At 49.3% G+C, this 27,053-nt stretch overlaps 6 protein-coding genes and 1 long non-coding RNA gene across 10 annotated transcripts; 4 read left to right on the plus strand and 3 right to left on the minus strand.

Annotated features, from left to right (window-relative positions):
* The first annotated feature begins 345 nt into the window (after window positions 1-345).
* Window positions 346-3,563, plus strand: LOC120703017 (protein NRT1/ PTR FAMILY 5.8-like). Its single transcript, XM_039987023.1, has 4 exons — window positions 346-669; window positions 747-964; window positions 1,890-2,401; window positions 2,500-3,563. The coding sequence occupies exons 1-4, from the start codon at window positions 600-602 to the stop codon at window positions 3,296-3,298; spliced, it is 1,599 nt and encodes a 532-aa protein (XP_039842957.1). The 5' UTR covers window positions 346-599; the 3' UTR covers window positions 3,299-3,563.
* A 675-nt stretch (window positions 3,564-4,238) lies between these two features.
* Window positions 4,239-5,042, minus strand: LOC120703018. The gene has a single exon (XM_039987024.1). The coding sequence runs from the start codon at window positions 5,015-5,017 to the stop codon at window positions 4,541-4,543; it is 477 nt and encodes a 158-aa protein (XP_039842958.1). The 5' UTR covers window positions 5,018-5,042; the 3' UTR covers window positions 4,239-4,540.
* A 3,598-nt stretch (window positions 5,043-8,640) lies between these two features.
* On the plus strand, window positions 8,641-9,662 carry LOC120705039. The gene is made up of 3 exons (XR_005687757.1): window positions 8,641-8,824; window positions 8,998-9,159; window positions 9,291-9,662. It is a non-coding gene; the product is annotated as an uncharacterized LOC120705039 (long non-coding RNA).
* Window positions 9,663-11,672: 2,010 nt separating this feature from the next.
* LOC120703020 (metalloendoproteinase 2-MMP-like) lies at window positions 11,673-13,507 on the minus strand. Its single transcript, XM_039987028.1, has one exon. The coding sequence runs from the start codon at window positions 13,009-13,011 to the stop codon at window positions 11,905-11,907; it is 1,107 nt and encodes a 368-aa protein (XP_039842962.1). The 5' UTR covers window positions 13,012-13,507; the 3' UTR covers window positions 11,673-11,904.
* Window positions 13,508-14,775: 1,268 nt separating this feature from the next.
* Window positions 14,776-17,493, minus strand: LOC120703023 (ribosomal RNA small subunit methyltransferase G-like). Of its 2 annotated transcripts, none has more exons than XM_039987031.1 (8): window positions 17,136-17,493; window positions 16,803-17,004; window positions 16,453-16,562; window positions 16,008-16,086; window positions 15,872-15,936; window positions 15,661-15,727; window positions 15,186-15,272; window positions 14,776-15,091 (listed from the first exon to the last, which is right to left on the minus strand). In XM_039987031.1, exons 1-8 carry the CDS (start codon window positions 17,349-17,351, stop codon window positions 15,066-15,068), a joined length of 852 nt encoding a protein of 283 aa, XP_039842965.1. In that variant the 5' UTR covers window positions 17,352-17,493; the 3' UTR covers window positions 14,776-15,065. The 2 variants fall into 2 exon arrangements, with proteins under 2 accessions (XP_039842965.1, XP_039842964.1); XM_039987030.1 differs by having other exon boundaries at window positions 15,872-15,939.
* Window positions 17,494-17,617: 124 nt separating this feature from the next.
* On the plus strand, window positions 17,618-19,045 carry LOC120703022. Its single transcript, XM_039987029.1, has one exon. The coding sequence runs from the start codon at window positions 17,833-17,835 to the stop codon at window positions 18,742-18,744; it is 912 nt and encodes a 303-aa protein (XP_039842963.1). The 5' UTR covers window positions 17,618-17,832; the 3' UTR covers window positions 18,745-19,045.
* A 147-nt stretch (window positions 19,046-19,192) lies between these two features.
* Window positions 19,193-26,478, plus strand: LOC120703019 (protein JINGUBANG-like). 3 transcript variants are annotated; one of them, XM_039987025.1, is made up of 5 exons: window positions 19,193-19,888; window positions 19,966-20,239; window positions 20,368-24,739; window positions 24,891-25,013; window positions 25,095-26,478. In XM_039987025.1, exon 5 carries the CDS (start codon window positions 25,143-25,145, stop codon window positions 26,367-26,369), a length of 1,227 nt encoding a protein of 408 aa, XP_039842959.1. In that variant the 5' UTR covers window positions 19,193-19,888; window positions 19,966-20,239; window positions 20,368-24,739; window positions 24,891-25,013; window positions 25,095-25,142; the 3' UTR covers window positions 26,370-26,478. The 3 variants fall into 3 exon arrangements, with proteins under 3 accessions (XP_039842959.1, XP_039842960.1, XP_039842961.1); XM_039987026.1 differs by lacking the exon at window positions 24,891-25,013; XM_039987027.1 differs by lacking the exons at window positions 19,193-19,888; window positions 19,966-20,239; window positions 20,368-24,739 and having other exon boundaries at window positions 24,784-25,013.
* Window positions 26,479-27,053: the final 575 nt, after the last annotated feature.

A 27,053-nucleotide genomic window follows, 5' to 3' on the forward strand; every position in this document is an offset into this window, starting at 1 on the left:
GAACATTTATGTTTGCACACGAGCCCGCAGATCCTGAAAAAAGGGGGTCAATTTCTAAGCTTTTCCTGCCAATGGTGTGGGTTTTGCACAGAAGGGGGTCGCTCCTCCTTTGCCCTTCTTGTGGAGAAGCCACCATCGCCACGCAAGGGGGGGGGGGGGGGGGGGGGGGCATCTCCATCCTCCTGAGCAATGGAACCCCTTTCTTTTGTTTTCCCCTAGAAAAGCTGGGACGAGCGGCCAAGTTGTTCCGGTCACTACTTGTGCTGGCAGCGGTGGATTCCACTTCGGCCGGAGAAACGTAGCCCCAGAGGAGACCGTCGTCGTCGCCGTCGCCGTCGTCCCATTCATAGCTTTTTCGCGTTGGTTTAATCGCTCCGACTCCGAGTGCGCGATGTGTAATAGAGGTGGCGTGTCTGCGGCCGTCGTCGATCGCCTCGCCCGTCGGCTTGCATTGCATTGGCTCGTCGGAGCCGGTCGGTCGGTCGCCGCTGCTATAAGTACGTGACCGGCAGCAGAAGGCGAGCGGGGCGTCAGTGTCAGGCGTACTGTCAGCGAGCCTTGTCTCTCTCTCGCTCGCTCGCCGCGGCGGCGCGACGGCCATGTCGTCGTCGGAGAAGGAATCGTCGGCGACGAAGGTGGCGCTGAGCCGGCCATGCGTCCTGGTCATAGGTAATGCGAGCTCTCCTCCTGAAGCAATGCGATTGGCGGTGATGAGCCGATCGGCGCTGACGGTTGTGGTGTGGCAGTGATGGCCGGCGTGGAGAGGTTCGCGAACAAGGGGATGGGGTCGAACCTGGTGACGTACCTCACCGGCGTCGTGGGGATGAGCACCGCGGCGGCGGCTAAGAGCGTCGTCACCTGGACAGGGGTAAGCTTCATGCTGCCGCTGCTTAGCTCCATCCTGACCGACTCCTACTGGGACCGCTACTCCACCCTCGCCGCCTCCTCCTTGCTCTACGTCCTGGTGAGTCAGTCCACCGTTTCCTGCCTGCTAATCTCTCTCCTCTGCCATCTTTGATGCCGGCCGGCGAAGCCTCAGAGACTCCGTTTTTTGGTGTGTTCAGTGTTGTTTGTTGTTTGGTATCTGACGGCATTTAGTTCTTATTTCTGGTACCAATCGGCAACTTCCGGGATTAATGTAGAGAATCAGTTAAACTCTCTATTTCTGAACCTAGTCATTCTGGAACTAATATGAGTGGCAAATTCTTTAATCTGAAGAGATCCTAAGCCTTGTAATTGTAGTCAGGACTCAGGAAAGGCAACATACATGCTCAGGAGGACAGAGCGAAATGTACACACGTCAAAAATTTAAGCTGTTGGTGTAGTTTCAGATGATGCAGGACAGAGACTACACAGTGCAAAGAAAGAACAGTTCAGTGGCAACAAAATAACATACTACTCAATAAACAGCAGGCATATCACTATCTCATCACTTAGAAATGCCCAGCACACTTGAAGAAGCATAATTCAGTACATGACAATGTTAACATTGTTGTCAACTAAGTGGATTTTCTTTCATTAAAGAATGTAGGAGCTGAATGACATGATGATAGTAATTTTGTTGGTATTACATCTAAAATCCCTTCAGAGACAGGTGCTATTGCAATTTTACAAGTACCGATATTTGTTGTAGTTTCTGATGATTCAGGGAAGAGACAACAGAGTAGTGCTACAAAGAACAGTTCGGTGGCAACAGAATGACATACCAAAAAAGGACCAGCCATTTCACTGTTTCATGGCTAATGGCTTCAAATGGCCAAGAAAACGAATTGCCTTGCAAATTAAAAAAACATTATCACTTACTAGGTGCCTTTTTCCGTTCAAAAAAATAGCTTAAGTAGTAATAGATTACTGGCTGCTTTCCACTGATGCTGCTCCGATCCTTGCAGGGGATGGTCGCCCTCACCGTGTGGGCACTGCTGCGCCCACGGATGCCGCGCCCCACGCTGTTCATCCCGCTCTACCTGATGGCTGTCGGGCAAGGCGGGTACCAGCCCACGCTGCAAGCCTTCGGCGCCGACCAGCTCGGCATCGGGGACGACGACGACGCCGAGCCGGGCCTGACGGCGGAGGAGAAGGGCAAGGTGAAGAGCATGTTCTTCCAGTGGTGGTACTTCGGCATCTGCAGCGGCAGCCTGCTGGGGAACTCCACCATGTCCTACGTCCAGGACAACTTCGGCTGGGTGCTCGGCTTCGCCATCCCCAGCGGGGTCATGGCCCTGTCCGTCGCCGCCTTCTTCTGCTGCACACCTCTCTACAGGCAGACGCCGCCCAAGGGCGCCGGCGGCGGCAAGCCGTCGTCTCCGAGCGGCATCTGCAAGTTCCTCAAGTCGTTCGCAGGTCGAAAGATCAGCCTGCCGTCCAAGGAGGACGACAATGGCGGCACCATGTCTGAGCTAGAGTATGTGATCGTTTAATCTTTTGTTGTAATCATAGGAAATGTTTTTTTTTCTCGCAACTAGTTAGTAATCGTGCAATGCGACTTGTGGAATGTTGCAGGTTGCAAGAGAAGCCACTGAAAGCTGAACCGGCCGATGGGAAGGAGGCCGTGGACGAGGCGGCGCCGAGCGTGGGCAAGGTCATCCTCGGCCTGCTGCCGATCTGGGCCATCCTGCTCATCTTCGCGGTGATCTTCCAGCAGCCGATGACGTTCTTCACGAAGCAGGGCATGCTGATGGACCACACGGTCGGCGTCGGCCGGGGCGCCTTCGTGATCCCGCCGGCGATGCTCCAGAGCTCGATCACCGTCTCCATCATCCTGCTCGTGCCCATGTACGACCGGGTGATCATCCCGCTGATCAACGCCGTCACCCGGCGCAGCGACGGCATCACCGTGCTCCAGCGGATCGGCGTCGGCATGGTCCTCTCCGTCGTGGCCATGGCCATCGCCGCGCTCGTCGAGTCGTGGCGGCTCCGCGTGTCCGCCGGGGGAGCCGCCCGGCTCAAGATCTTCTGGCTGCTGCCGCAGTACGTCCTGCTGGGCGTCTCCGACGTGTTCACGGTGGTGGGGATGCAGGAGTTCTTCTACACGCAGGTGCCGGCGTCCATGAAGACGATCAGCATCGGGCTCTACCTCAGCGTCTTCGGCGTCGGGGGATTCCTCGGCGCGCTCCTGATCACCGTGCTCGAGGTGGCCACGGCGAGGCCCGGTAACTCCAAGGGGTGGTTCTCCGACGACCCCCGGGAGGCGCGCCTCGATAACTACTACTGGTTCTTGGCTCTGCTGTGCTTCATCAGCTTTGTCATCTTCACGCACTTGTGCAAGTTCTACAGCAGCAAAAATGCATCAGGGAAGTAGGATCTGGTGGATTTGCTGTTCGATCTTGATGTTTCTTTCACGGTGGTTTCAGGGATAGTTCAGGTAATCAGGTGTGCTTTGTTTTCAGACTTGAGATTGAGCTGTGTAGTTCGGAACTTCAGGTGTGTTCTGTTGTGTGAGAGGTGAGAGTGTGAGACACTTGTTCATAGGCATAGTCTACTTATAATCCTTCAGAGAAAAATATGCTGAACACATACTCTGTTTTTTCTCATTTTATAACACAAGTACATACTCATACAGAATATACGCATGACACGTGTGAATCACGTGGTAGTGGTTGCAACGCGTAAAGTAGCAAAATCTAATGCGAAATGTTTTAGGTCCTTTTTTTATTTTGTTATGTGTGTGATTTAGTTTGAGAGGAATTTGGTAGAAAGCACTAAGGCCCTAAACTGAACAAAGTCTTCATGGTTGAAACTCGAAAGCTGTTATGGTTGAAACGTGATTTAGTCCCCAAGTTAGTACTCTCTCCATTCCAAAATGTATGTCGTTTTAGTTTTTTTGTTTCATAATTTCGTTATGCATGTAATCATATATTATATCTTAATACATAGCGAACGAATCTAAAAAATATTAAAATAACATGTATTTTGAAATGAGAGAGTACTAGCTAGCACACCAATTTATTCGCCGTCTTAAACTGTACAAAGTCATGCCCTAGTATTTTGCAAGAGTTTACAATACTTCGCGTCGTTGTAAAAGACTATCTTCTTCTTGACACAAAGAAACGCAGCTCTGTTTTTTTAGAAGAAAAAAATAAACTGAAAAAAGTTTCTTTAAAAAAACTGAACAAAGTTTCTTTAAGAAAAACGAAACAAAGTCGTCATGGTTGAAGCTTGAAAGCCCTGACCCAAATCAGACCAGGAAATTAAGCCCTCGAATCACACAAGCAATAAGCTTATAAGCAGAAGCCCAGGGCAACAATCAAACACGACGAAAATACACATAAAACCCCTTTATATACATGGATTATAAAGCTAAAACAGCAACACGATCAAATTCTGTAACTCTAGCAGACGCCACAGGCACGACGAACTGCACAAGCGCAGCAGCGGCGAGATCACCGCGAGTCCGCGACGAACGCATAACCAAACCTATGCACACACCTACCAATTAAATCTTTTCTGTTTCTAACATGCCTTCTCTGGGGAAAGCTGTGACGATCACGCAGGGATCAACGGCGGCGAGCCATGGCAGGTCGACCGGGCACAGGTCGTCTCGTCAGTACCCGGCGACCTCTGATCCCTGCTGCTTCTTGCCGCCGCCGCCGCCGCTGGCGCTCTTCTTCTGGCACTTGTCCTTGATCCACTGGAACCCGTGCGCCGTGCCCTCCTTCACCTTCCTGAGCCCGGTCGCCGCGGCCGCCTTGGTCTTCTCCCCCACGCCGCCGCCGGCCTTACCCGCGCGGCCGCGGCCGCGGTCGCGCGGCTCCCTCGGGCTCGGGTCGCCGCCGGTGTCCCACTGGTCCGCCCACGACGCCCCGAACGAGCTGCTCCGCTGCATGCCTGCCTGCCGCCGCCCAGCCAAGAAACTCGAAACTCTCCCTCGGGAACCAAGGAGCGGGCGGTGGATTTCCGCTCTCGCGGTGTCCGGCTCCGGCTCCGGGGAGCGATCTTTATAGCGAGCGGGAGGCGCGCGGGTCGCCGTCGACAGCTCGGGGGAGGAAATCGAGAGGCGGCGCGGGGCGCGGTCACGCATGATGCCTACGCGACGGCGCGTTCTAGAAAGAAGCGTGTCTTGGCGGGCCACCGCGACTTGGGAGCTGGCTGGTGGTGACGGGACGCGCTGACCACGCGCGCAGCGGCTGCGGCGCTCGCCGGGGGAAGAATCCCCGAAGAAGCTTCCGGCCGCGGAGGCGCCGACGCGTGGGGCCCGGGGGTGACGGCGGCCCGCGTGTCAGGGACTACCTCGGAACGGGGTCTCCCGGAAGACTCTCGTCCCTCCCGCTCGGCACATTCTTTTTCGAATGGAAAGGACGAAGAGATCCGATTCCCGGGCGACGACGCCAGCGGGGGCGGTGGTCGGTGGCCGGCAATTGGCGAGTCGAATCAGCGGAGAGTGGGGGCAGGCAGCCGAAAGCCCATGGCGCCGCCGCCCATGGCGGTCCGTCGACGCACACTCTCCCGTGCGTAACCAGGAAGGTGGACAGACAAATGATCATTCTGAGAGGTGTGAGGCTCATGTTCTGTACGCAGTGGCGGATACAGGACAATTTTTAGGGGAGGCTCATTTTCACCGGTAGACATTAACTGTAGAGAACTCCAACCTCACACCAAAATTATAGAAGAAGCTTAAGAGAGACTCTATAGGCCCAACGGTGGTAGGTGAGCCCCTCCACCATTAGCTCCTCCCCTGTCCTGTCTATAGGTGAACATGCCACGTCCCGCTCGGAAAAGAAATTTAGGACAGAGGAATATAGTAGGGGCGGATTTCACTCCCTCTTCCGCTAGTATGCTACTGCGCACAAAAATATACGCTTTGCTCGTACGCCGTCTAACTACTGTGAATACTTATGTGTAAACCTGTAAAAAGAAAGGTCCGCACAAAGTATAATTACATCTTTTATTTCTTCGGCACATAGCGCATACGGGCATACTATGCATGGTTAAAAAAAAGCAAAGAAAGGGCATACTAGTATACATGAATGTTTATTTTATGTATGAATGTGCTGTGCCTAGTTCAATTTTGCTCTTTCGTATTCCATCCGTTCCAAAATAAATGTAATTCTAGAGTTCAAAATCAGTCTCATAAAAATACTAATTTTGACCCAACTACCACAAAAGACAAGATAATTTTCGTAACATTCTCACAAAAGACAACTAACATCTCGTCCACTCATCACAAAAGACAAATAATATTTTTTATAATTTTGCATTTAATATTGATTTCCGTGTTAGTATTTATTTTTTTGGGAACGGAGGGAGTAGTTCCGTTTCAAATTATCCATTTATTTTTGGGAACGGAGGGAGAAGTTCCGTTTCAAATTATCCAACTAAAGATGGTGTGGTGGCCCACCCCGTTACCCGGCCTTGGTGAGAACGAATTGGGTTGGGTTGGGCCAGGCTATCAAGTTTTGTTCCCAACAATCTAGAGAATCTGGATTACCGCCAAATCCAGAAAACTACAGTTCAAAGGAAAATAAGTACTACCTCCGTTCAAAAAAATATTTTAGCCTCTAAAATTTATCTCGTAAATAGTGTTTGTTTAGCTTACAGTAGGATATTTAAAGTAATGTCAAGTACTATGAAAAAAATTATATTGAAAAGTGAATAGAGCTAATCAATAGATTCTACTTTTCTAATTTCATTACACATGCATTGTTAGGTCAGTCTCAGTGGGAGTGTCATCGGCACAGTTACCAAGACAATAAACTAGATAATTGAGCCGAAAGAGTGTCATGGTTGATGACACTCCTCTCACATTTCATAACACTCCCACTCCTCTCTCTTCATAATGAGGCTGGCATGCCAGCAAAATTAATGTTCATGACACTCTCACTAAGATTATCCTTATTGAGGATCTAGAAAATTAAATAAATAATACAGTTTTTAGTCATAATTGTTAGACTAATTAGAGGGTAATTGTAACATCCCGCCTCTTACATTTGAAATTTTTTTAGGATATAGACTGCCTTCACAAACCAGCACAAGTTTTTCTTGCATACTTTGTCCTCACTCGTGCGACACCCGGAAAAACTTTCCGATTGGTCATCTATCCTGAAATTGCTCCAGGCCAAGCACGCTTAACCACAGAGTTCTTTGGAGATAAGCTTTCGGAAAAAGAAATTGCAGCTTGTTGGTATGAGTATGCTATTAATCCTATTAAGCTCTGAGGCGAGATGTCACAAAAATAAGAGGTTGTTTGGTTTCAGGAGTTAAACTTTAGTCCATGTCATATCAAAGAGGATATTAATATTTAAAAGTATTAAATAAAGGTTAATTATAAAACTAACTGCAGAACCTGTAACTAAACTGCGAGACGAATTTAATGAGTTATATTAATTCATGATTAGTGGATGGTTACTGTAGCATCGCTGTAGCAAATTATGAATTAATTAGGCTCATTAGATTCATCTCGCGAATTAGTACTTGGCTTTCAAAAAAATTATAAACAGATTTATTTGATACTCCAAAATAGTAAGATTTCTTTTGATGTGACATAGACTTTAAAAAAAGTCCGTGGAAACAAACACTGCCTATGACTATTTCTTAGGATGAGTAACTTGTCTAAATTTTTCTAAGAGAATAGTCTTTTGGGAATGGAGGGAGTAGTCAGGAACTATTTAATTTTATCCTCGGATATGTAGGAGAGTTGTGCATTTAGGTGATGTTAATTACATATGGCCTGCCATATGCTATTAGCTATTAAGGTATCTAGCATTCATGGAGCAAAGCTGTGCTAAACAGGCACTTAGCCTCATTTCCAATCTCTTGTTGCAAGACAATGCTGAAACCAGACGAATACACAACCATTTTCTACGATTTCCTTGCCCATTATGACACCAACACAATCAACAGGGTAGAGCCCTGGACCTGGTGGCTCTCGCTAGTCGCTACTGTTTAGGGTCTTGCTGCAAAGCTTGGCACCACCACAAGGTGAAGCCATCATCTGGAGTAGGTGTTGCAATGATGAATGGACACTTCTTTGTGAACCCTACCACGAATAATGATAAAAAAAATTCGATCGGTGGCTGAACGCAAAGCTTCTTCCGGTCGAGAAACTCTTCCAAACCCTGATCTATGCCCGATACGGCCTAGCCTCGTGACGACCTCCGGTCGAGAAACTCTTCCGAACCCTGATCCATGCCCGATACGGCCTAGCCTCGTGGCGAGCACAACGAGGAAGTATTTTACCTGTATGTGAAAATCTGCATTTTTGCTTTTTAATCTTTTTTGTAAAAGAATTTTCTATTTAGACTCCTAGCGAAACAAATAGCGTCTTTGGACCCAAAGGGTCGGCGCCATGATCTATGACGCCGAGATAACACGTCTCGGCGTCATAAATAATGACGCCGAGTTGTGTGCACCTATTACGCGTGGCAGCTGAGGTGGCACAGAAATGGCAGGACACTCGGCACCGCAAATCCCGGCGCCTGTGGCGCCGAGCTCCCTGCCATAACGCCGCCCCTCCTGTCTCTCTGGCCTCTCTTTCGTCGCCCGCCTGCTCTTGCCTCCTCCTCCGCTTGCGCAGCCGGTCGGCACTCGCTGACCTCGCCTCCTCCGCGCGCGCAGCCGGCCGGCAGTCGCCACCCTCCCATCCTCCGCGCGCGCAGCCCGGCCGCCGCTCGCCGGCCGCACACCAGACCGGCGCTCACTGCCCCCAATCGCCGGCGCGCACCATGCCGGCGCTCGTCGCCCCCACCTCCACCCGTTTGAGGGTGTCGCCTTCCGCCTCTACTTGCTTCGGCTGCCACCGGCGCGGCCGCATGGACCAGGTCGCGGGGGGCGGGGTTGACGCCGACGGCGAGCCTGCGGTGGAGAGAGGGGCCAAGTATTACATCTCCAGGTATCGCTTTTGAGCCTGGTTACATTGTGATCTGGTTTCAATTGTAGGCTGTGAACTTAGTTCAGTTTGCAATTGAATGTTTTCTCTGTATGCGGCAAGTTCAGTGAGCAGTTCTGAATGATGACGAAACACCGTTTGTTAAAAGACAAATTGAATGTTTTCTCTGTATGCAGCAAGTTAAGGAGTGCCATCATTCAGTGTTCCGTTCCATCTTGAGACACCATGGCAAATTAAGGTGACAAATTGTTGGTCTTTGGTGGTGACATTGTTTCTGAAGATTAAAATGCAGGGGCTCTCCTGGTGGGCATGAGGCGTGCTGACAATTGTGCGCAAAGGTTCGTCAGAAACTCACACTACATTGTGCAGCAGAAACATCTGAAACACTGCATGTTCCTAGTGATGTATGCATCCAGAGTGCAGCAGTTTCAGTTAATTTTCATCCATCCCTGTCATCCTATCCATGCAGGCCCATGACTGAATCAAGGCTGTAAACGACATCAATTGGCATGATAATTTGTAGAGATGCATGACACTAACATAATCTATCTATATAGGTACTTTTGCTGCCCACATGATTGTGAGTGCTTTCACTCTTGTATATTAGTTGAAATAGTTTTCTGTGTAGCTTTGTCTAACTATCTTAATGAATCTGCAGGACAGAATCTGTGGAGAGGAGTTGTGGAGCTCATTGGATATCACACATCTTGTGTTTTCCATTTGATAAAAGATTGTAGCTTTCTTTTTCCTATTAAAACAAAAAGGCCTTGTTCTGTGATTATTTGTGTTTATATGTGTCTGTTGGTTGATGATTTAAATCCATTGACCAAGTTCTTGTAAACTGGCATGCAAATATACTGACATTTCAATAGTGTTTAATAAGTTGATATTGCAACAGTATAGAAGAAAAGTTGGTATCCTAGTTTTTGTAGCGAGGTTCCGCTAGACCTGCTTGCGGCCAGAGTTGTTTTAGCGAATCAATGATCAATCCAGCAGATCCTGAAACCAAGCATGTCGCAGAGCAGATAGCCGAGCTTTTGCTACGCGTTTAGTTCCAAAAAATTTCACCTCGAAATTTGTGCCTCTCTCTTTGGACATGTGTATGGAGTACTAAATGTAGTTAAACAACAAAACTAATTATACAGTTTGGATGTACACGACGAGATGAATCTTTTGAGCCTAATTAGTGCATGATTAGCCATAAGTGCTACAGTAACTCATTGTGCTAATGATGCGGTCAAAGGCCTCAAAAGATTCGTCTCGCGGTTTCCAGGTGAGTTCTGAAATTAGTTTGTTAATTAGTGTCCGAAAAGTCCTCCCGACATCTGGTTAATTGTTGATTTGACAACCAAAAATTTTTTGTTTGGAAACTAAACGCGCCCAAAAACAACTCTGGCCAACATGTGAAACCAAGCACGCCACAGATCCTGCCGCAGACGGAGCAGGTCCTAACACCAAGCATGTCAGGCACGAGCGGCTGGTGTCCATCTACAGTAGGGAAAGAGAGGCCAGAGAGACAGGAGGGGCGGCGTTATGGCAGACGTCAGGCACGAGCGGCTGGTGTCCATCTACAGCAGGGAAAGAGAGGCCAGAGAGACAGGAGGGGCGGCGTTATGGCAGGGAGCTCGGCGCCACAGATCTTGGCGCCGAGTGTCCTGCCACGTCTGTGCCACCTCAGCTGCCACGCGTAATAGGTACACACAACTCGACACCATAACGTGTTATCTCGGCGCCATAGATCATGGCGCCGATCCTTTGAGTCCAAAGACGCGTCGTCAGGGGTCTAAATGGAAAATTCTTTTGCAAAAGGATTAAAAAGCAAAAAATGCGGTGTGAAAATTCGCCCCGATTGGAATTCGAACCCCCGAACCCGCAACCTGTGAAGTGCCACCAGAGTGACTTAACCAACCGGTCTAGCACCTTAGACACAACAAATAATGATAGCAATAATGGCAATGAGAGCGAGACATTTCTTTGTGGAAAAATGGATTTTACTCGCGCGGGCTAGTATAGTTTCTATCCTGGCCGAAACGACAAGATCTTATCTCTACTAAATGTGTTTCCAACATATATGATTTATTTTTACAACATGTTTGGTAGTCGTCCGGTGATTCCAACGGCTGCACTAGATCTGATAACAACGCTTTTAGATCTGGCCTTGGTGCTGCTGGATCTGTATCGCCGCGCAGGTTCAAAGAAGAGAGATGAAGAGTGGGAGAGAGGAAAATGAACAAAAGGAGATGAGAGGGAGTGACACGTTCAAATGATTTTGAGTAGAGAAGAGGTCACTATTTGTTTTGAATCGGTAGAATCTTTTATTCGTTGCAATACAGGAACAGAAACTGGAGTATACCATATACCAAACTATTAACAGTCTGATTTTTGCGCCAACACATATAATGGAACGTAGAGGGAGGCAACAATATTGTCAGACCATAATCTGTCGCAGTATAGTATATACCATCGCGGATCTCGAAACTGTCCCTGAACGGAAAGGATAGACCCTCATTCCTTCTTTGTGAACACACGTGAAGTGTTGCACACTCTCTCCTTGCTTTGGTCACATAGCGAGCAGTGCTCAAGCTGGTTGAAAACCGTGACGAGCCAAACTGTCAGCATTCCAACAACGAATAAGTGAGCAAGTGAGGCTAACCGAGTAAAAAAAAATTGCAGCGAGATGGAGCTCATATCCTCCAAATATTTCGTCTCGCTTGACACCCCCCAGAGATCGAATCGCACAAGAAACACAGGCTGCAAATGGACGACGCGTTGTCCCACACGGCCGGACCCATTCTACGCTGATCGCGGTCTCACAGCAACCCTCCAAACTCGAGCATCAACAAAAAGGAAGTGCCAGATCACATGATTTTTTTTAATCCCAATTGGATTAGATTCTATAAATCTATAATCCATGTGTCTACCATGTAACAAGTAGTAAATTACAAATGTATATCCACTGATCTACGCAAGAATTACCCCCCAAGAGAAACAAATTCTACTCTACCATCCGAATCAGCTGAAGGTAATAAAAAGTGAAAGAGCAGAGTAGAACGGTCAACGCCGACAGAAAATCTGCCCGCTCACTACAACGCTACCGCGAGCCCGGCGGCCACGGCCACGACGACGGCCACCAGCGCGCTCCACGGCCGGGAGCGCGCGCCGGCGGCGCTGTCCATCTCCCGGCTGCTCGTGGCCGGCGGCGCGACGCCCTTGAAGTTTGGGTTGCCACCGTACAGGCTCTGGATGCCCACGACGTCGTCCGCGGCGAGGTCCACCTTCCTGGTGCGCGACGTGATGGTCGGGTACATGATGGCGCCGGGCTCCGACGAGTGGCCCAGCCCGAGGAGGTGCCCGATCTCGTGCACGGCCACGGACTCGAGGTCCACGGCGGCGGCCGAGGACGCCCGGGACACGTCGCCGGCGGCCACCCACGACTCGGCGGCGTCCAGATGGAACCGCCCGTCCGTCGGGGAGAAGGCGTGCGCCAGCGTGCCCAGCGGCCCGTCGAACGCCTCGCCGTCGCCGTGGTCCCCCGCGTAGAACCCGATGGTGATGTCGGCGTCCTGCTCCGACGCGGTCTCCGTGAAGTTGAGCGTCGTGGCCGCCGACCACCGCGAGAAGGCGCGCGCGAACACCCGGCTCAGCGCCGCCCGGTTGATGGTTGTCCCGGCGGTCTGCGCGATGGCGTACCGGAGGCTCCGCCTGGAGCGCGGCCACCTCGGGGCTCCCGGGAAGTAGGTGTAGAGGTTCCGGCCGTGGGCGTGCGACGACGACGAGGCGCCGCCCATGGTGGAGGTGCCGTTGACGACGTCCGCGACGCCGCACCGCGGCGCCATCATCTGGGCCACCGTCGGCGCGTCCATCGCGCCGGTGATGTTGAGGCCGAAGTTGCGCTGGTACACCTTGATGGCCTCCTCCAGGTCGGCGTCGAATATGTCGTCGAACCCCGGCGACTCGGGGAGGTAGCCGAAGTGGGAGAGGTAGCCCTTGAGCTTGGCGAGGCCCTGCTGCTCCTCGCCGAAGTGGCAGCCGGTGAGGTTCTTGAAGGCTGACCACGGGTTGGGGATCTTGGATGCAATGGACGCGAAGCCGGATGGCAGGTCCGCCGCCGACGAGGCTGGCGCCACGGCGAGTGCGGCCACCGCCATGGCGGCGAGCAGGACGAGGAGAGAAGAGGGGGCACTGGCCATTGTCGTCGTCGTCGTCCGGGGAGAAAGGAATTGGAGGTACGAGTGAGAATGGATGAGGCGGCACAGCTCGCCGACGTTTAAATTTGAAGGGTGTTGGTCCAACGACGACTACTTGGTCAGCCGGCAAGGGACGGCTAGGACAAGAGAGCCCGTCTTTTCTGTAGCTTGATCATTGGCGAGTTTGGTTTGGTCAAAGCTGGGGAACAAGTCCCGTGTTTGTTGTGTTGGTGACTTGTTCCTGAGAAGGTCGATTCACACTTGCTCCTCTTTGGTTAGAATAGTATAGCGTCGGCTTTGGCAAGTTGGTACTCGGTACAGGGCTACAGGCAGGCAGGCAAAGAGGGATGTTTAGGAGAGGGCAATGAAAGCACCCCATGTGCTGATGTGCACGCGCGCGCTGCCGCAATTAGCGTTTTGATAATGTTATCAGCAGGTGACAATAAATTCTTTCGAGTTGGCCCTAGTCCAACTAGAAATGAACCAGAAAGGGTCATTGAAATATGGGGGGGGGGGGGGGGGGGGGGGTGGTGATGGCATAGAACAACTAGGTAGGGATGCAAGTTAAGTTATATTTATTTTGGGTCATTGTGTCGACACAAAACTTTTATAAAATGAACTAGGATGGCATATTGCGTAATTAATTTAGGAGCAGAAATAAACTAGAATAGCATGCCATCATAATTATTTAGTTGACTCATAAAACACCATTGGATACCCACTTGCATCTCTACAACTAGAAGCTGCAGCAGTTGAAGACTACGGCGCCGTGTCTTGGCCCAACAACTACCATTAGTACTAGGTGATACCCCGCACGTTGCTGCGGGATTTCTTAAATTTAACGTGAAATTTGAAAATAGAAAAATTAAGATGATTGCATGGCAACATTCACAAAAAAAAATCGATGGAAAACTTAAATAGATGGCCCTAGTGGATGTTGATGTAGCATTTGATATAATAGATTCCTATATGATGTGGATAACTTACATGTTAAGAGAAATATAGTTAATGACTTTAGTAGGTATCATCTATATAGGCTATATAGTTTATATGAATTTTACTTGCATGTTATTTTTTATCAAGATCTAGTAGAAATCGATAAACTAACGTCAATAGAATATTTGATCACATTATAAAAGAATAGGTGCTCAAAGAAATAGAGTATGTATATGAGTCTTTACGTTAATAGATTAAAGATTAAAAGTATTGCAAAAATAGAGTATGTATATGAATTTATGTTAATAGATTAAAGATTAAAAGTATTGCATATAGTAGAGATCATATGGACATTTTCTTGTTTATTGAATCTCGTAAAAAACGATAAGCTAAAAGAAGAAACACCAATAGAATATTTGATCACATTATAGAAGAATATGTGATGAAAAATAGCGTATGTATATGATTTTATTTTAGTTAATTAAAGATTAAAAGTATTGCATATTGTAGAGATGACATGAACATTTTTTGTAATTAATAAGGTAGTTGAAAGTTAGTGGGACACTTAGTGGAGAATGATGTGGACATCTTGTATGAAGAGAGAAATAGTTAGTGGGTGCTATCTATATAGGATATATAGATACCACAACATGTATCCTAAATGTCTCATTTGCTAGCTACTTATTCAAGAATTACCTAATCCTAGGTTCAAATTTTTTTTACCCAATTCTGTTTCTTTCAGCAGAATTACAAACTGTCCACGAGAAACAAGTCATGAAAGGAATTGAGTTTGATGGAATTGGTACCTCAATATACTGCGCTACTTGAAAATTTCCAGTTCAGACATTTCAGGAAAACCAATAAACTTTTCAATCTCAGTTAATCGAGCTCAGTTGCTGAATCCTGTTAGAATCTACACACCCTCCATTTTAAATATACCACGAGTAGGACAGGCTGATTAGTTATCCAAAACCGTAGAGGGAGGATATGATTCCAAGGTAGCACAATTACACTGTCATGCTTCTAACAAAGACATTGATGACCTCTGAAATACATCAGCTGTGATTTTCAGATTTTAGCAGTTGCTTGGTCAACAGTCTGCACCAACAATAACACGCTTCTCATAATGGCATTTTGGAAGGAGTGCCTGGACGCAACCAATGGAACGTTTCAGCTTCAGCGATTAGAAAATTCCCAACAAAAGATGCTTTTCATGATGGGCACATGGGAAATACTCCTACCAGGAAGGCGCGGGTATTTTCTTGGCGTAGCTCGTTCTTTAAAGTATATGACAGCTGTCCGCTGACCATGAGGTCCCATTGATTCAACTGAAAAGAAACAGAGGCTTAGCATGTTACCAGGAATTCTATGTTTATCACAATCTGAAAGGCTGGATGCGCAAGACATAGCAGCAAAATAATTATATTCATGAGAATTATGAAGGAATCAGGTCGACAATTGTTTGCTGAAATCGCAATAGGTATTAAAAATATGCAAAACAGAAATAAGACTACAATACATCAATATTATCTAATTCTGAGAAACTTTACTAAGGGTGAGTCGTGAGACGCCATTTAGTAAGAGAAGGAACAAACTCTCACTTCTACAGTTCAGGTTAAGACAGAATAAAAATTCTTATATATGCAGAGTAAAAAATAATTAGTGCAATGCCTTCTATAAACAATTAAACATCAAAGCAGGAGAGGAATATTGTACCATTACACAATTCGAGCATGGAAGCACCCAATTTCTTTACAGCGCTTTTAGCATTTTTTATTTCTTCCTGTCAAGAAAATGTGAAATTAGATTAAACAGCATGCAACTAGAGCAAGCCAGCACTACATACTCATGGAAACTATGTTCTTATGTTCCATGGGGCATACACTGGTATCAGACAGCAAGTAAAATAGGCAAATCCAAGACTTACATGGGGATCATGTCCTTTTGCAGCTATGAACAAACCACCAACACGAACCAATGGAAGGCAGTATTCCGCTGCAAAAGAGAAATCTAGATAAATTTTCAATAACAGGTCCTGTAACAGGAATTCAAATATCACATACCCAGAACTTTCAGTTCTGCGACGGCTCTTGCAGCTGCTATATCGTATGCTTCTCTGTAATCAAGACTTTGGCCAACATTCTGTCCTATAAAGCCATGCAAGTAAAATGGTCATAAATAGCATGGATAGAAATTTCTATACACTTGGTAATGTAGATCCTAGACAGCAACTCAAGCTTACAATGGCTAGTTTCATGGTAAATATCAGAAATCAAATCTGTTAAAAGTTTATCTCTATTCACCCAGAAATACGCAGAAACGTGTCTCCTTAAGGTGTTGTCGTCACCTTGGTAAATCAGCATCACAGAGTTAGAAAACTAACTGGAGTAGAGAAACAAAAGGCAACTATTTCCTTAAACAATCGCAATTCTTCCTATACAGTTTGTGATGAATTCATAATATACACTTGTATATACAGCAAATCCCTGGAGCTTAAAGCCAACCTACCTCCGCCCGGTCACACACCACATCCACATTTGACAGTCCCATGGCCTCAGTGGCATGCTCCAGAAACGTGCACCGCTTCTTCATCGACTCCAGCAGTGTAAATCTCCAGCCTGAAACCAACAGCACGAATCCACATTGCAGCAGCCAGAGAAACGCAAGGTGCAAGGTTTTCGCAGCGCCACCACTTATATTCTGCTGGCAACTAGCAACATAACTTTTCTCTCACACCAAATCAGCACCAACCACCAGCCAACAGTATTTTTCTCACGGCAAATCAGCACCGGCCACAGCAACAGCCACAGCCACAACCAACCAGCAGTATTATCTGCTAGAGAGAGCGAAGTGCTTACTTGGCCTCACAACGGCGAGGATAAGGCCCGGCAGCCCGGCCCCGGAACCGACGTCGATAAGGCTGACGCCGTCGGTGCCGCGGCCGCCGGCGGTGGAGCGGGCGCGGTACGCACGCTCCAGCGGGGCCAGCACGGCGAGGGAGTCCTCCACGTGGCGCGTCATGACCTCGGCCTCGTCGGTGACGGCGGTGAGGTTCATCCTCTGAAACAGATTCGAGAGCGTGAGAGGCGGCACAAGGCAGGCACGGGGCCCCGCGCCTCGCGGTGGCAGACGCTTCGTGCGTAGGGACTCGGCCAGTAGCGGCGGCGGAGCTCGGGGGCCTCGGGACGGACCTGGTTCCAGTCGAGGAGAGCTTCCACGTAGACGGAGACCTGGCGCTGCTGCTGCGCCGAGAGGGAGGAGATGCTGGCGGCGGCGGCGGCAGGGGCGACGGCCGCGGTGGTGCGGAGGTTGAGGAGGGGGTGTCGGGGCAGGTGGCGCTGGCTCAGGAGGATGCTTGGGAGGAGGAAGCCGCGGCCGGCGGCGGTGCTGCAGCAGCAGAGCGACATTTCTCGCGCGCGCGCGCGGCGGCGGTGGCGGCGTGCCGGCGGCGCTACCTAGGTGCGGGGCTTTGGATGGGGTTTGTGCCGTGGTTTCCGTGTTTTCGCTGGGAAAACGTATTCCTGAGAAACGTAGTAGTATCTCGGAAGCGACCCAGCTGATAGCCGGGCCCCACCCGGAAGCGACACGCGCAAGTCGTCGACCGAGCCGGCCGGCCTCCGGTCGCAAGCCGCGCGACGCCAACCGACCAACCACCCAACCCAACCGCTGGAGTCGTGCCACACTGCCACTCCCCCGCGATGCGATCGCCGATCGCCAACTGATCCAAGGACAAGTGCTCGCCGCCAACCGGGCCAGGCCCCCTTCGCCTCCCCGCCCCTCAGATCCGCCGCCGCGCAGGCGCAGCAGCAGCACACCCCGCCCGCACCGGCAACGACCACGACCACCGGCGCGGCGCGCGGCGAGCCCACCCCCACCCCCACCCGCCCGATGCCGGGCCTCCTCGCCTACTCGGGCGCCGGGCTGGGCTTCCTGGCCCTGGCCGCGCTCGAGTCCCTGCCCCTCCGCGCCCCGCCGCCGCCGCTGCGTCTCCTCCCGCGCCGCCTCGCCACGCCGCTGCACCTCCGGCACCTCGTCGCCGCGGCGCTTTCCGCGCTCTGCCTCCTCTCGGCGCTCGTCTCCGCGCACCACCTCTCCCTCCCCACGCTCGCCGCCTCCGCGCTCTTCCTCCTCTACTCCCTCGCGCCCTTGGTGCCGCTCGCCGCCCCGCTGCCCCTCCCGCTCCTCGACCTCCTCCTCGCCGCGGCCTTCGCGCAGGAGCTGCTGCTCTTCGCGCACCGCCGCCCGTCCACCGCCGCCGGGATCGAGAACCGCTACTTCGACCTGCTCCTCGTCCCCATCGCTCTCTGCCTCGCCGCCACGCTGCTCGCCGCGCACCGCCCCGGGGAGGCCGCCCCGCGGCTCGCCCGCGCGGCGGGGCTCGCGCTGCAGGGCACGTGGATGGTGCAGATGGGCTTCTCCTTCTTCACCAGCGCCATCGCGCAGGGCTGCGCGCTCCACGCGGCCAGCCGCGCGGACTACACCATCAAGTGCCGCACCCACGAGGACTACCACCGCGCGCGGTCTGTTGCCACGCTGCAGTTCAACGGACACCTTGCGCTCCTCGTGATCGCTGGCGCGGCCACGTACGCGGCCGTCCTATCCAGGGCGAACCGGCCGCCCAGCGGGTACAGGATCCTGGGCAAGGAGGTGCAGATGGAGGGGATGCCGATCATGTCGCAGTTCACACTAGATTCGGATGAGGAGAAGGAAGATGAAGGGAGTACCACCACGCCGGCACCAGTGGCGAATGGGGTGGAGTCCCATGACGAGATCCCGCTGCACGCTCCTGGTTCCGAGTGATGGTGCTGGAATTGGGGTGCTTTTGCTGTAGATTGTTGCAGTGGAGGAGGACATCGACAGGAGCTGCAGAACGATGTGCCATAATGTTTGTGTGTTTCTGTACCTCATTTCAATAGAGTCTTCACTTTTTGATGCTTGGTTAATGGTTGTTCACTGTCTATGTGGAAGGATATCTTGCTTAGTTTGATCTTCATACAATAGAGTTAACATCTGTACAATATTGTAATTTGTTGGGTTCAGATAGATCTTTGAAAAATAAAGTTAACCCATGTTCCACTTTGAGAGCAATGTGCTCTCTCAACCTACTAGTCTAAATCGTTGGCACTTATCATTTTGCTTGTTTAGTACTTTTTGTATTTTGTTAAGTTCTTCAGCGTAATGATATATGTTCTGAGTTGCATTTATCTAATGAACAAACCAATGCATTCCTTCTATTAAACCATAATGAGATGCACTGAGAATTTTGAAGCAAGTTGGCTGGTATAATAAGCATTGGAATTGGCCAAATCCTTTCCACTCCTTTATCAGCCTCTTCTTCCACTATGGCACATCTCACTGAGAAAGCCCAAATTCCAACTCATGGCTTTTCTTCACATGAAATGGGTATCCTTAGTCTAAGAATCTGATATTGCAGTTTGCTGAAACCCCTCAGAGAGGCAACTGCCAGTCTGCCACTGCCAAAACTTGGCATGCACATTTGCTCAAATCTGATGTGCAGGCAACAGCTGCCTGTGAATACTGGTGACCTGGTATGAGTGTTGGGATCATGTCCATGGTGGCACCTGTTGGTATTCTCAGCACATGCAATATACACAATGTGACAGGTGACATTGCTGACCTTAGAACATAGGCTTAAGGAAAGCTCTGACAAGGTGGAACATATCCCTGTGGGTGAAGGGGACATTGGGCTCATGGGCTGTTAAACATTTGTGTACAGGTCTACAGGAAGTTGTGATGCCTAGCAGCCTAGGTATGTAGTTTCTGAAGCATTTAGGGTGATGCGAACTGCATTTGCATTCTTGTCTGAATTCTGGCCTTGTGGGTTGTGCCTTCCAAAAAAATCAAAATCTATTGATAATCAGATTCAGAGGGGTTCATCATGTCAATTTATCTGGCTTCTGAAGCTGTATGTGGGATTGCAAAGGTATTTTAAGTTTTATTTGCTGCCAATGTTTGGCAAAGTTATCCTTTCTTCTTTTGTGATTTCTGTTTTTCGTGCAGGACCAAGGCTTCATAGTTCAGCTATGAATGCATGAGGATTGCCTGCAGAACTGCCCGGAATGCATGATCCATGTTTTGAAGTATATGATATTCTCTCTATCATTGATATATGATGCCATCAGGGGTGGACCCAGGATCCATCAGGGGTGGACCCAGGATTGGACTACACCCCGGACTAAGCTAGTTAAAACACTGCATTTTTTAAGTTAAGCTACCATGGACATGGAGATTTTGACCAAGAACAAGGCTGCAGCCCCGGCAGCCCAGGTCGCAGGTCCGCCACTGGATGCCATGCTTGTTAAATACATGAATTCTCTCCATCGTTGATTTGACATCCATAACTTGTCCATTGCACTACTAGTTTGAATAATGTATTATATGCTTCTTCTTCTTTTTTTGAAGGGTCACCGGAAGGGGAGAGAATCCCCCACCTGAATTCCATTCAAAGTGTGGCAGACCACGGATCAAAGGCCTCGTTTTTACGGAAAACGAGACAAAACCTTACATCGGCGCGTCTACCTAGCTAAACTAGATCTCAGATCGGCGCCATGCCCCAGCACAAGGGCAAAGGTGTGGCAAACCACACAAAAATCAACACGGTGCCCTAGCATAAGGGCGGAAATGTGGCCTAACCCACAGATAACAAAACCAAGCCCTTGCATAAGGGCGAAAATGTGGCATATGGATGGATAAAGGTGGTGCGGGAGTCGCAACGACAACGCCTCCATGGAGGAAATCGGCACCCGCAGGCGTCGACGTCGTCGCTGGTTGAGAAGAACCAAGATTGGCTTTCGCCAGCGAGTCGCACCACCCCGTCGAAGCAGGTCTTCTGGACAGCGCCTCCATGGCGAACGCGACATCAGCGCTGCTGCCGCTGCCCGCCCAGCATCTGGGCAGAGTTTCCTCCGAAGAACCCGCTTGACACGGCACCGCTATGGATGGAGAGCAGCACGCCATGGCCGAGCAGGGTCGCCCTCATTCTGTCGAGGGCTCACAAAGACCAATGCCGTTGTCCCGTCACCCCACAGAAGCCTCTTCAGAGGGCCATCAACGCGCCGGTTGCACGCAGTAGCCGCACAGCTGCGTCGGGCACCCCTCCGGTCAGGCAGCACATGGGGCTGGACCTTGGCTCCACTGCTCGCATCACACCGCCGCACGTCGAGGCTGTCGCCGACCACCGCCGCCGGCACAGCACCCCCGCCGCCAGTAGGCCAATCGGAGCGCCCGCTCACCAATCGTGATGCCGTGTTTGCCACGAGCCGCGGCCGCAACCACAACAGAGGTGGCCGCCGGCCACCATGGCACCCGTCCGCGCCCCACGACGGACACCCCCGCGTGGGTGATGCCGCCGCCGCCGCCGCTCAGGGGCGTCGGGGGGCTCCACAACGTACATCCGGGCCCGGGGGCGCCGGATCCGGCCGCCAGCGACCACGCGGAAACCGGCCACGCGCCGCGACGGATGCTCCCGCGTGGTGGAAGCCGCCGCCGCCACCACTCCGCGTAGATCCGGCCAGGGGGTCACCGGATCCACCCTCGGGGGCGCCGGATCTGGCCTCGGAGTTGCCGAGTTCGGCTGTAGGCCGACAACCGCCATGGGGAGCAGAACTCGAAGTGCCCCCGCAGGACTCGGGAAGAGGAAAAAGCGGCCTCGCCGCCGCTGTCCCTGCAGCCGAGCGGGCTTCCGCTGGCCTGCTCGAGCGGCGGCGAGTAGGAGGGACGGGGGAGGGGGCTCGCGGCGGCGGCGGCTCGGGTGCCGCCCGAGTCGCCCGCTAGGAGCGACGCGGGGTCCTTTTCCTGTGTTTCACCATGCTTCTTTTTTATTTTTCTGGTAAACAAACTGCATGAGCATGGGAGCATGATGCTTATGATTTACAAACTATGTTAATGATAGTCTTCTTTCTTTGTTTCTATTCCTTAGCAATGCTTGGTTGTTTTGCTTAGACGTCTACAGGATTTTATGGCTCCTATGTCCCACCGTGTTTGAGGTACAAAGATATATCTCATCATCATTGCTGAATCATACAAGAAAGGAATCGAGTATAACAATTTCAGAGAAAACCAAAGTTTCAGATATAGATCCATTAACAGACAATGGAACCATGTGTGTTAAGCCAATTATAATACTCAGTCTTAAAAACTAGATACATCTGTGTTTAGTAAGTGTCCTTCAACCTTCTAAAATTGATGAAGTTTGAGAAAGTTTCACAGGAATGAAACGCGAAAATTAGTCTTGAACTGAGTTACTTTAGTTCTGTGAACAGAACGGTAGACTATGATGACAATCTTGCAAAAAGTGTCTGACTATTTAGCAGTCAAACTAAAATCAGGTTCTGTCAGGAAAGCTCTCTTATCCAGAAATATCTATACACATATGCAGGTGCGTAGAGTATCCTGGTATGGATTTTCTTTTAATTTTGGGAGACGAGGACTTTGCCACTGTATCATGCACCAAGAAAGAAGAATCTTTTGATTGACCACATCAATTTGATAATTTACTTGCAGTCAGATCAAACTGCAGTGAAACAAAGTGTTATTTCAATCCAGTAAGCAAATTGGCTTACAGATAATTTCATGTATGTGGATAGATTAGTGCAGAAAAAAACAAAGGGAATGATTTGAAGTAGGATCACAATTGATGAAAATATTGGATTCTTCTGGATCACCATCATTTAGTCTTGATTTATCACAAGCAATTTACAAATTTCAACCGGCTACCGATAGGCCATGGCTAATTTGTACCACCAGTCATGTGGCTTATCTGCTGTAAGTTGTCTAGCATGGTTGTCCTACAACTACATAATGATTCATGGACGGAGAAAAAAGAGGGGAGAGGTAGGCAGAAAGGAGGCCCTTCTATAACACTGTGTTGTCTGCGTCATTTCTGTTGCTTTCATTGAGAGAATTTACATGCTATGAGCCAAGCTGGATCAACTGTGGCTTTTTTGAAAAACCAGAAGGCTACAAAGTTAGTGTCTCACATTTGGAAGGTAGTTCTGCTGAATGATCAGTCCAAGATCAATTCTCAAGTCCCAAGTGGCATGGTAGGTTGTTCTTAAATGACTGATTGTTGGTTTCCATTGTTGGTCTTTGGCTTCAGTTGCTGTTTACTGTTTTCTGCATTTCTGCCCTTTGAACTTATAATACCTTTCTTAGTTTGGTAGACTTGGTGTCTCTAAGGATCAAATCTTATGTTAACTTTCATGATGTAAAAGTTAACATAGGAGCTGAGTTGGTTCGACAAGGATTATGGTCTTATTTCGGGGATCAATCTTGTCTGAGTGCTTCTGAAAGGCTCCATATACTCACTTGAACTTTGTAGTTAAATATATCCTGGAACTGAGTGCATTAGTTTATCATCATGTGCATAAATGTTATGTGCATGCACATGTGTGTGAACCAGTTGACAACATTCTTAATCTTTTATTCTGAAAGGCTCCATATACTCACTTGAACTTTGTAGTTAAATATATCCTGGAACTGAGTGCATTAGTTTATCATCATGTGCATAAATGTTATGTGCATGCACATGTGTGTGAACCAGTTGACAACATTCTTAATCTTTTATTCACTTTTTATGGCTATAATAGCCTCAAGATCTTGAAATCATCATGTCTATTTGTTCTGATCAGTAGATCTACACCTACACCTTTCATATTTGGTAAAGCTGATCATGCTGGTGGCTAAAATTAATTTCATACATCTCTTCTCCTCTCCTTCCATGAGCTCTGTTTTGTTTATGAAGTGAGAATTCAATATTTTAAGAGAGTGAGAATGCACAGCTTCTTTATCTGTTAACACAGTAAGCTTTCCTGTACTAGCTTTAACAGTGTCTATCTTATCTCTGTTGCTGTTGCATCATGTCTTTTGGTCCTTGATGATAAGTAATGGATAATGCAACATGTTTAGTGTCTGTCTGCTTCCTGCGCTGTGACATATCGATTGGGCATCTCAAGTGGGGTCCCCCCGAGCTAGTGTAATTCTATTCTTCTCACAGACAGGATATTTATTTTTATCTTTGCTTCTTGATAGCACAGTTTTTACTAGACTGAAGACCTTAAAACAGCTGAAATCTGGTTTTGAGGAATTTAAAGTATCTAATCTTGTTTCTCAGATATGCACATTTGAGAATTATTTTGATTTTTAGGGCAGAACTACTTTATTTTTTTTTATTTTTTTGCTTCATTTCCGTGGCTGAGTGCTTTATGCAACGGTTTCTTAGTGAAACTGAGGCTATGAGCTTTGGCAATACAATTTCGTCAATATTCTTGAAGGAAACACCAATCCTATGTTCTTAACAAGTTTATGTCCAAATGTTCTGTTGAATTGTACCTCAACTGTAAATGGGAATTGATAAACGGTCCCCATATCGTTGCATGACATAACCGTTTTTTACCTAAACCTGTTTGAGTTGAGATAATTGTCATATTGATGTGCCTCACTAAGTAGCTGTTCGGTTGCATACTTGCATTACGGAGGTGCCCAGTGTTCAGCTACATTAGTAATGGGGCTTTTCAGAGTTAAACATCTCGATATGATAGCAAAGCATAGGTTTATCTTCTACCATGTTTGCAAAAGTATATCACTGCAGCAAAATCAAACTGTTGAATCTTTCTGAAACGAGCTGCATATGGAGATCATATCAAATTACACCCAAGTGATCATTGCAAGCTCACTTTTGGTGGAAAAATATGCATGCTGGAAAGTGGGAGGAAGAAGCCGAGAAAGAAAAGGAAGCTGAATGTATTCCCAACACGGCAAGGTGAACCCGCATCAGGTGTGTATCTGCATTTTTTGACAGATCCTAAAACAGTTTCTCTGCTAGAAACAATGAGGGCATGAGTTCACCTTTACCTGTTAGAAAGTCGCTATGAATTATCCAGTGAAAGCTAGTTGGTATAGGCGCATAATTTTCTCTTTGAATGCAGCCGTGCTGACACAGACGTTTTACCAAGAGTCTTGTCCCCAGAATCTAAAGCACTCTAGACTGTCTTTTCCCCTACTCATGTACCTGTCAGCTGGGCTTTCTGCACTGTGACCTCATCTTTCAGGTCATTCACTATAAAGATAACCCAATGTCTTACTAATGTTTATCAGTTATCACAACCTTCTTTCTATGCTTCCATGTGCAGGTTGCAAGTTTGCAGCAGTGAGCTCTTGTCTATAATAACTGGTTTTCCATGAGTTGTAGTAGGCAAAAAAACCAAGGCCATGATGTGTCTGAGACGGAACAAACCATTTCATTCTCGTCGCAATCGAGTCACCCTTCCTTGCAGCACTCCCCGAACCCAAGCCTGAGCCCATGCCTCTACCAGTGCATTGCCACTCTCAAAGGTAACTCATCCTATGTCTCCAGCCTCGCCGTCGATGGTGACTCGCTCTACATAGCCTCGTCGGATGGCCACCTCAGGCTGTGGCCGCTGGACATGGCCATGGACGCACAACGAGCCGAGCAGTCCAGCTCTACGGTTGCAGTCACCAACAGTTCCATAAAGTGTGTCATCGCCACCGGCAACGGCGGCCTCGTCAGCTCGCACCAGGACGGCAAGATCAGGGTGTGGCATCCCGCCGCCCGGAGGAACGGCCACCTCGCCCTGCGCACCGTCCTGCCGACCGCCGCCGACCGCCTGCGCACGTTCCTGTTCCCCGGCAGCTACGTGGAGGTCCGGCGGCACCGGAAGCGCACCTGGGTGCACCACGCCGACGCGGTCGCCGCGCTCGCGCTGTCCCCGGACGGCGCGGAGATGTACTCCGTGTCGTGGGACCGGAGCCTCAAGGTGTGGCGGCTGCCGAGCCTCCGCTGCGCCCAGTCCGTCGCGGCGGCGCACGGCGACGCCATCAACGCCGTGGCCGCGTCGGCCGACGGGCACGTGTTCACCGGCTCGGCCGACGGGACGGTCAGGGCGTGGCGGCGCCGCCCAGGGCAGAGGAAGCTCTCGCTGGCCGGCACCATGGAGCGCCACACGGCGGCGGTGAACGCGCTGGCGCTCGGCGTGGGCGGGACGGTGCTGTACTCCGGCGCGTGCGACCGGTGCGTCGTGGTGTGGGAGTGCTGCGCGGGCGGTGGCGTGGCGGCCGCCGCCGCCGCCACGCTCAGGGGCCACACGAAGGCCGTGCTGTGCCTGGCCGCCGCCGGGGACGTGGTGTGCAGTGGCTCGGCGGACAGGACGGTGAGGGTGTGGAGGAGGGGAGCGGCAGAGGCGGGCTCAACCTACACCTGTCTGGCAGTGCTGGACAGCCATGCCGGAGCGGTGAAGAGCTTGGCGTTGGTGAGGAAACCGGGAGGTGATCACGACGACGGCCCGTGCGACGGGTGCTGCTGCTCTGCAGCTCATGTCTGCAGCGGATCGCTGGACTGTGACGTGAAGATTTGGAGAGTGACCGTTTCCTGCTTACGAGTGCCGTAGAGGTGTACCTGTGTGTGAAGATGAATACTCTTCGAGCTGACCGATTCGGTATTTTTAAAAAGGGTAACATTCGTTTTTTAATCCTAAATTATCACGATCGTCCGATTTTGGTCCTTGAACTGCGAAACCGGACATCCTACACCTCGAACTAACGAAACCGTTCGAAAAACAACCCTGGACTCAGACTAAGACGGTTTTGCTACAGTACAATTTTCGAATTTCTAGAATTTCACACCTCTCTCGATTAAATAATAGAGAAAGCATAGTTAATGTTGTCTAAAAATCATGATATTTTGCTGAGAGGTAGAACAAGAGACAAGGAATCTATTTTGCCGAGACGTGATACATTAGACATATTGGAATTTGAATTATAAAATTTTAAAAATAGGTAGAATTCAAAATTCCTCAAATTTTTTAGGGAACATAAACCTTTGATAAAAATTAATTAAAAATATGATAATACATAATTTTTTATTTAGTTTAATAAGGTACTTTTTATTGTCCCAAGTTCTATAGAAAATTCACAAATTAAAATTTGAGGAATCAAATTTGATTCAAATTTGAGCGTTATGAAGGAATTCAAGAAAACTTGGACCAACAAAAAATAAATTATTAAAATAAATAAAAAACTATGAATTATCATATTTTTAATGCATTTTTAGCAAAGGTTTAGCTGACCTAAAA

The sequence above is a fragment of the Panicum virgatum genome, chromosome 4K (assembly GCF_016808335.1).
Source record: "Panicum virgatum strain AP13 chromosome 4K, P.virgatum_v5, whole genome shotgun sequence".
In the NCBI taxonomy this organism is placed as follows: Eukaryota; Viridiplantae; Streptophyta; class Magnoliopsida; order Poales; family Poaceae; genus Panicum; species Panicum virgatum.

What these genes read in the sequence shown, in the direction of transcription:
- LOC120703017 (XM_039987023.1), top strand. Translation starts at nt 600, where the DNA reads ATGTCGTCGTCGGAGAAGGAATCGTCGGCGACGAAGGTGGCGCTGAGC. An exon ending in GCCATGCGTCCTGGTCATAG is followed by an intron (nt 670 to 746) that starts GTAATGCGAGCT and finishes GTGGTGTGGCAG; the next exon opens with TGATGGCCGGCGTGGAGAGG. An exon ending in GGCACCATGTCTGAGCTAGA is followed by an intron (nt 2,402 to 2,499) that starts GTATGTGATCGT and finishes GGAATGTTGCAG; the next exon opens with GTTGCAAGAGAAGCCACTGA.
- LOC120703018 (XM_039987024.1), bottom strand. Translation starts at nt 5,017, where the DNA reads ATGCGTGACCGCGCCCCGCGCCGCCTCTCGATTTCCTCCCCCGAGCTG.
- LOC120703020 (XM_039987028.1), bottom strand. Translation starts at nt 13,011, where the DNA reads ATGGCCAGTGCCCCCTCTTCTCTCCTCGTCCTGCTCGCCGCCATGGCG.
- LOC120703023 (XM_039987030.1), bottom strand. Translation starts at nt 17,351, where the DNA reads ATGTCGCTCTGCTGCTGCAGCACCGCCGCCGGCCGCGGCTTCCTCCTC. An exon ending in CATGCTCGAATTGTGTAATG is followed by an intron (nt 15,273 to 15,660) that starts GTACAATATTCC and finishes GTTTCTTTTCAG; the next exon opens with TTGAATCAATGGGACCTCAT. An exon ending in AAAATACCCGCGCCTTCCTG is followed by an intron (nt 15,092 to 15,185) that starts GTAGGAGTATTT and finishes GGTTGCGTCCAG; the next exon opens with GCACTCCTTCCAAAATGCCA.
- LOC120703022 (XM_039987029.1), top strand. Translation starts at nt 17,833, where the DNA reads ATGCCGGGCCTCCTCGCCTACTCGGGCGCCGGGCTGGGCTTCCTGGCC.
- LOC120703019 (XM_039987025.1), top strand. Translation starts at nt 25,143, where the DNA reads ATGAGTTGTAGTAGGCAAAAAAACCAAGGCCATGATGTGTCTGAGACG.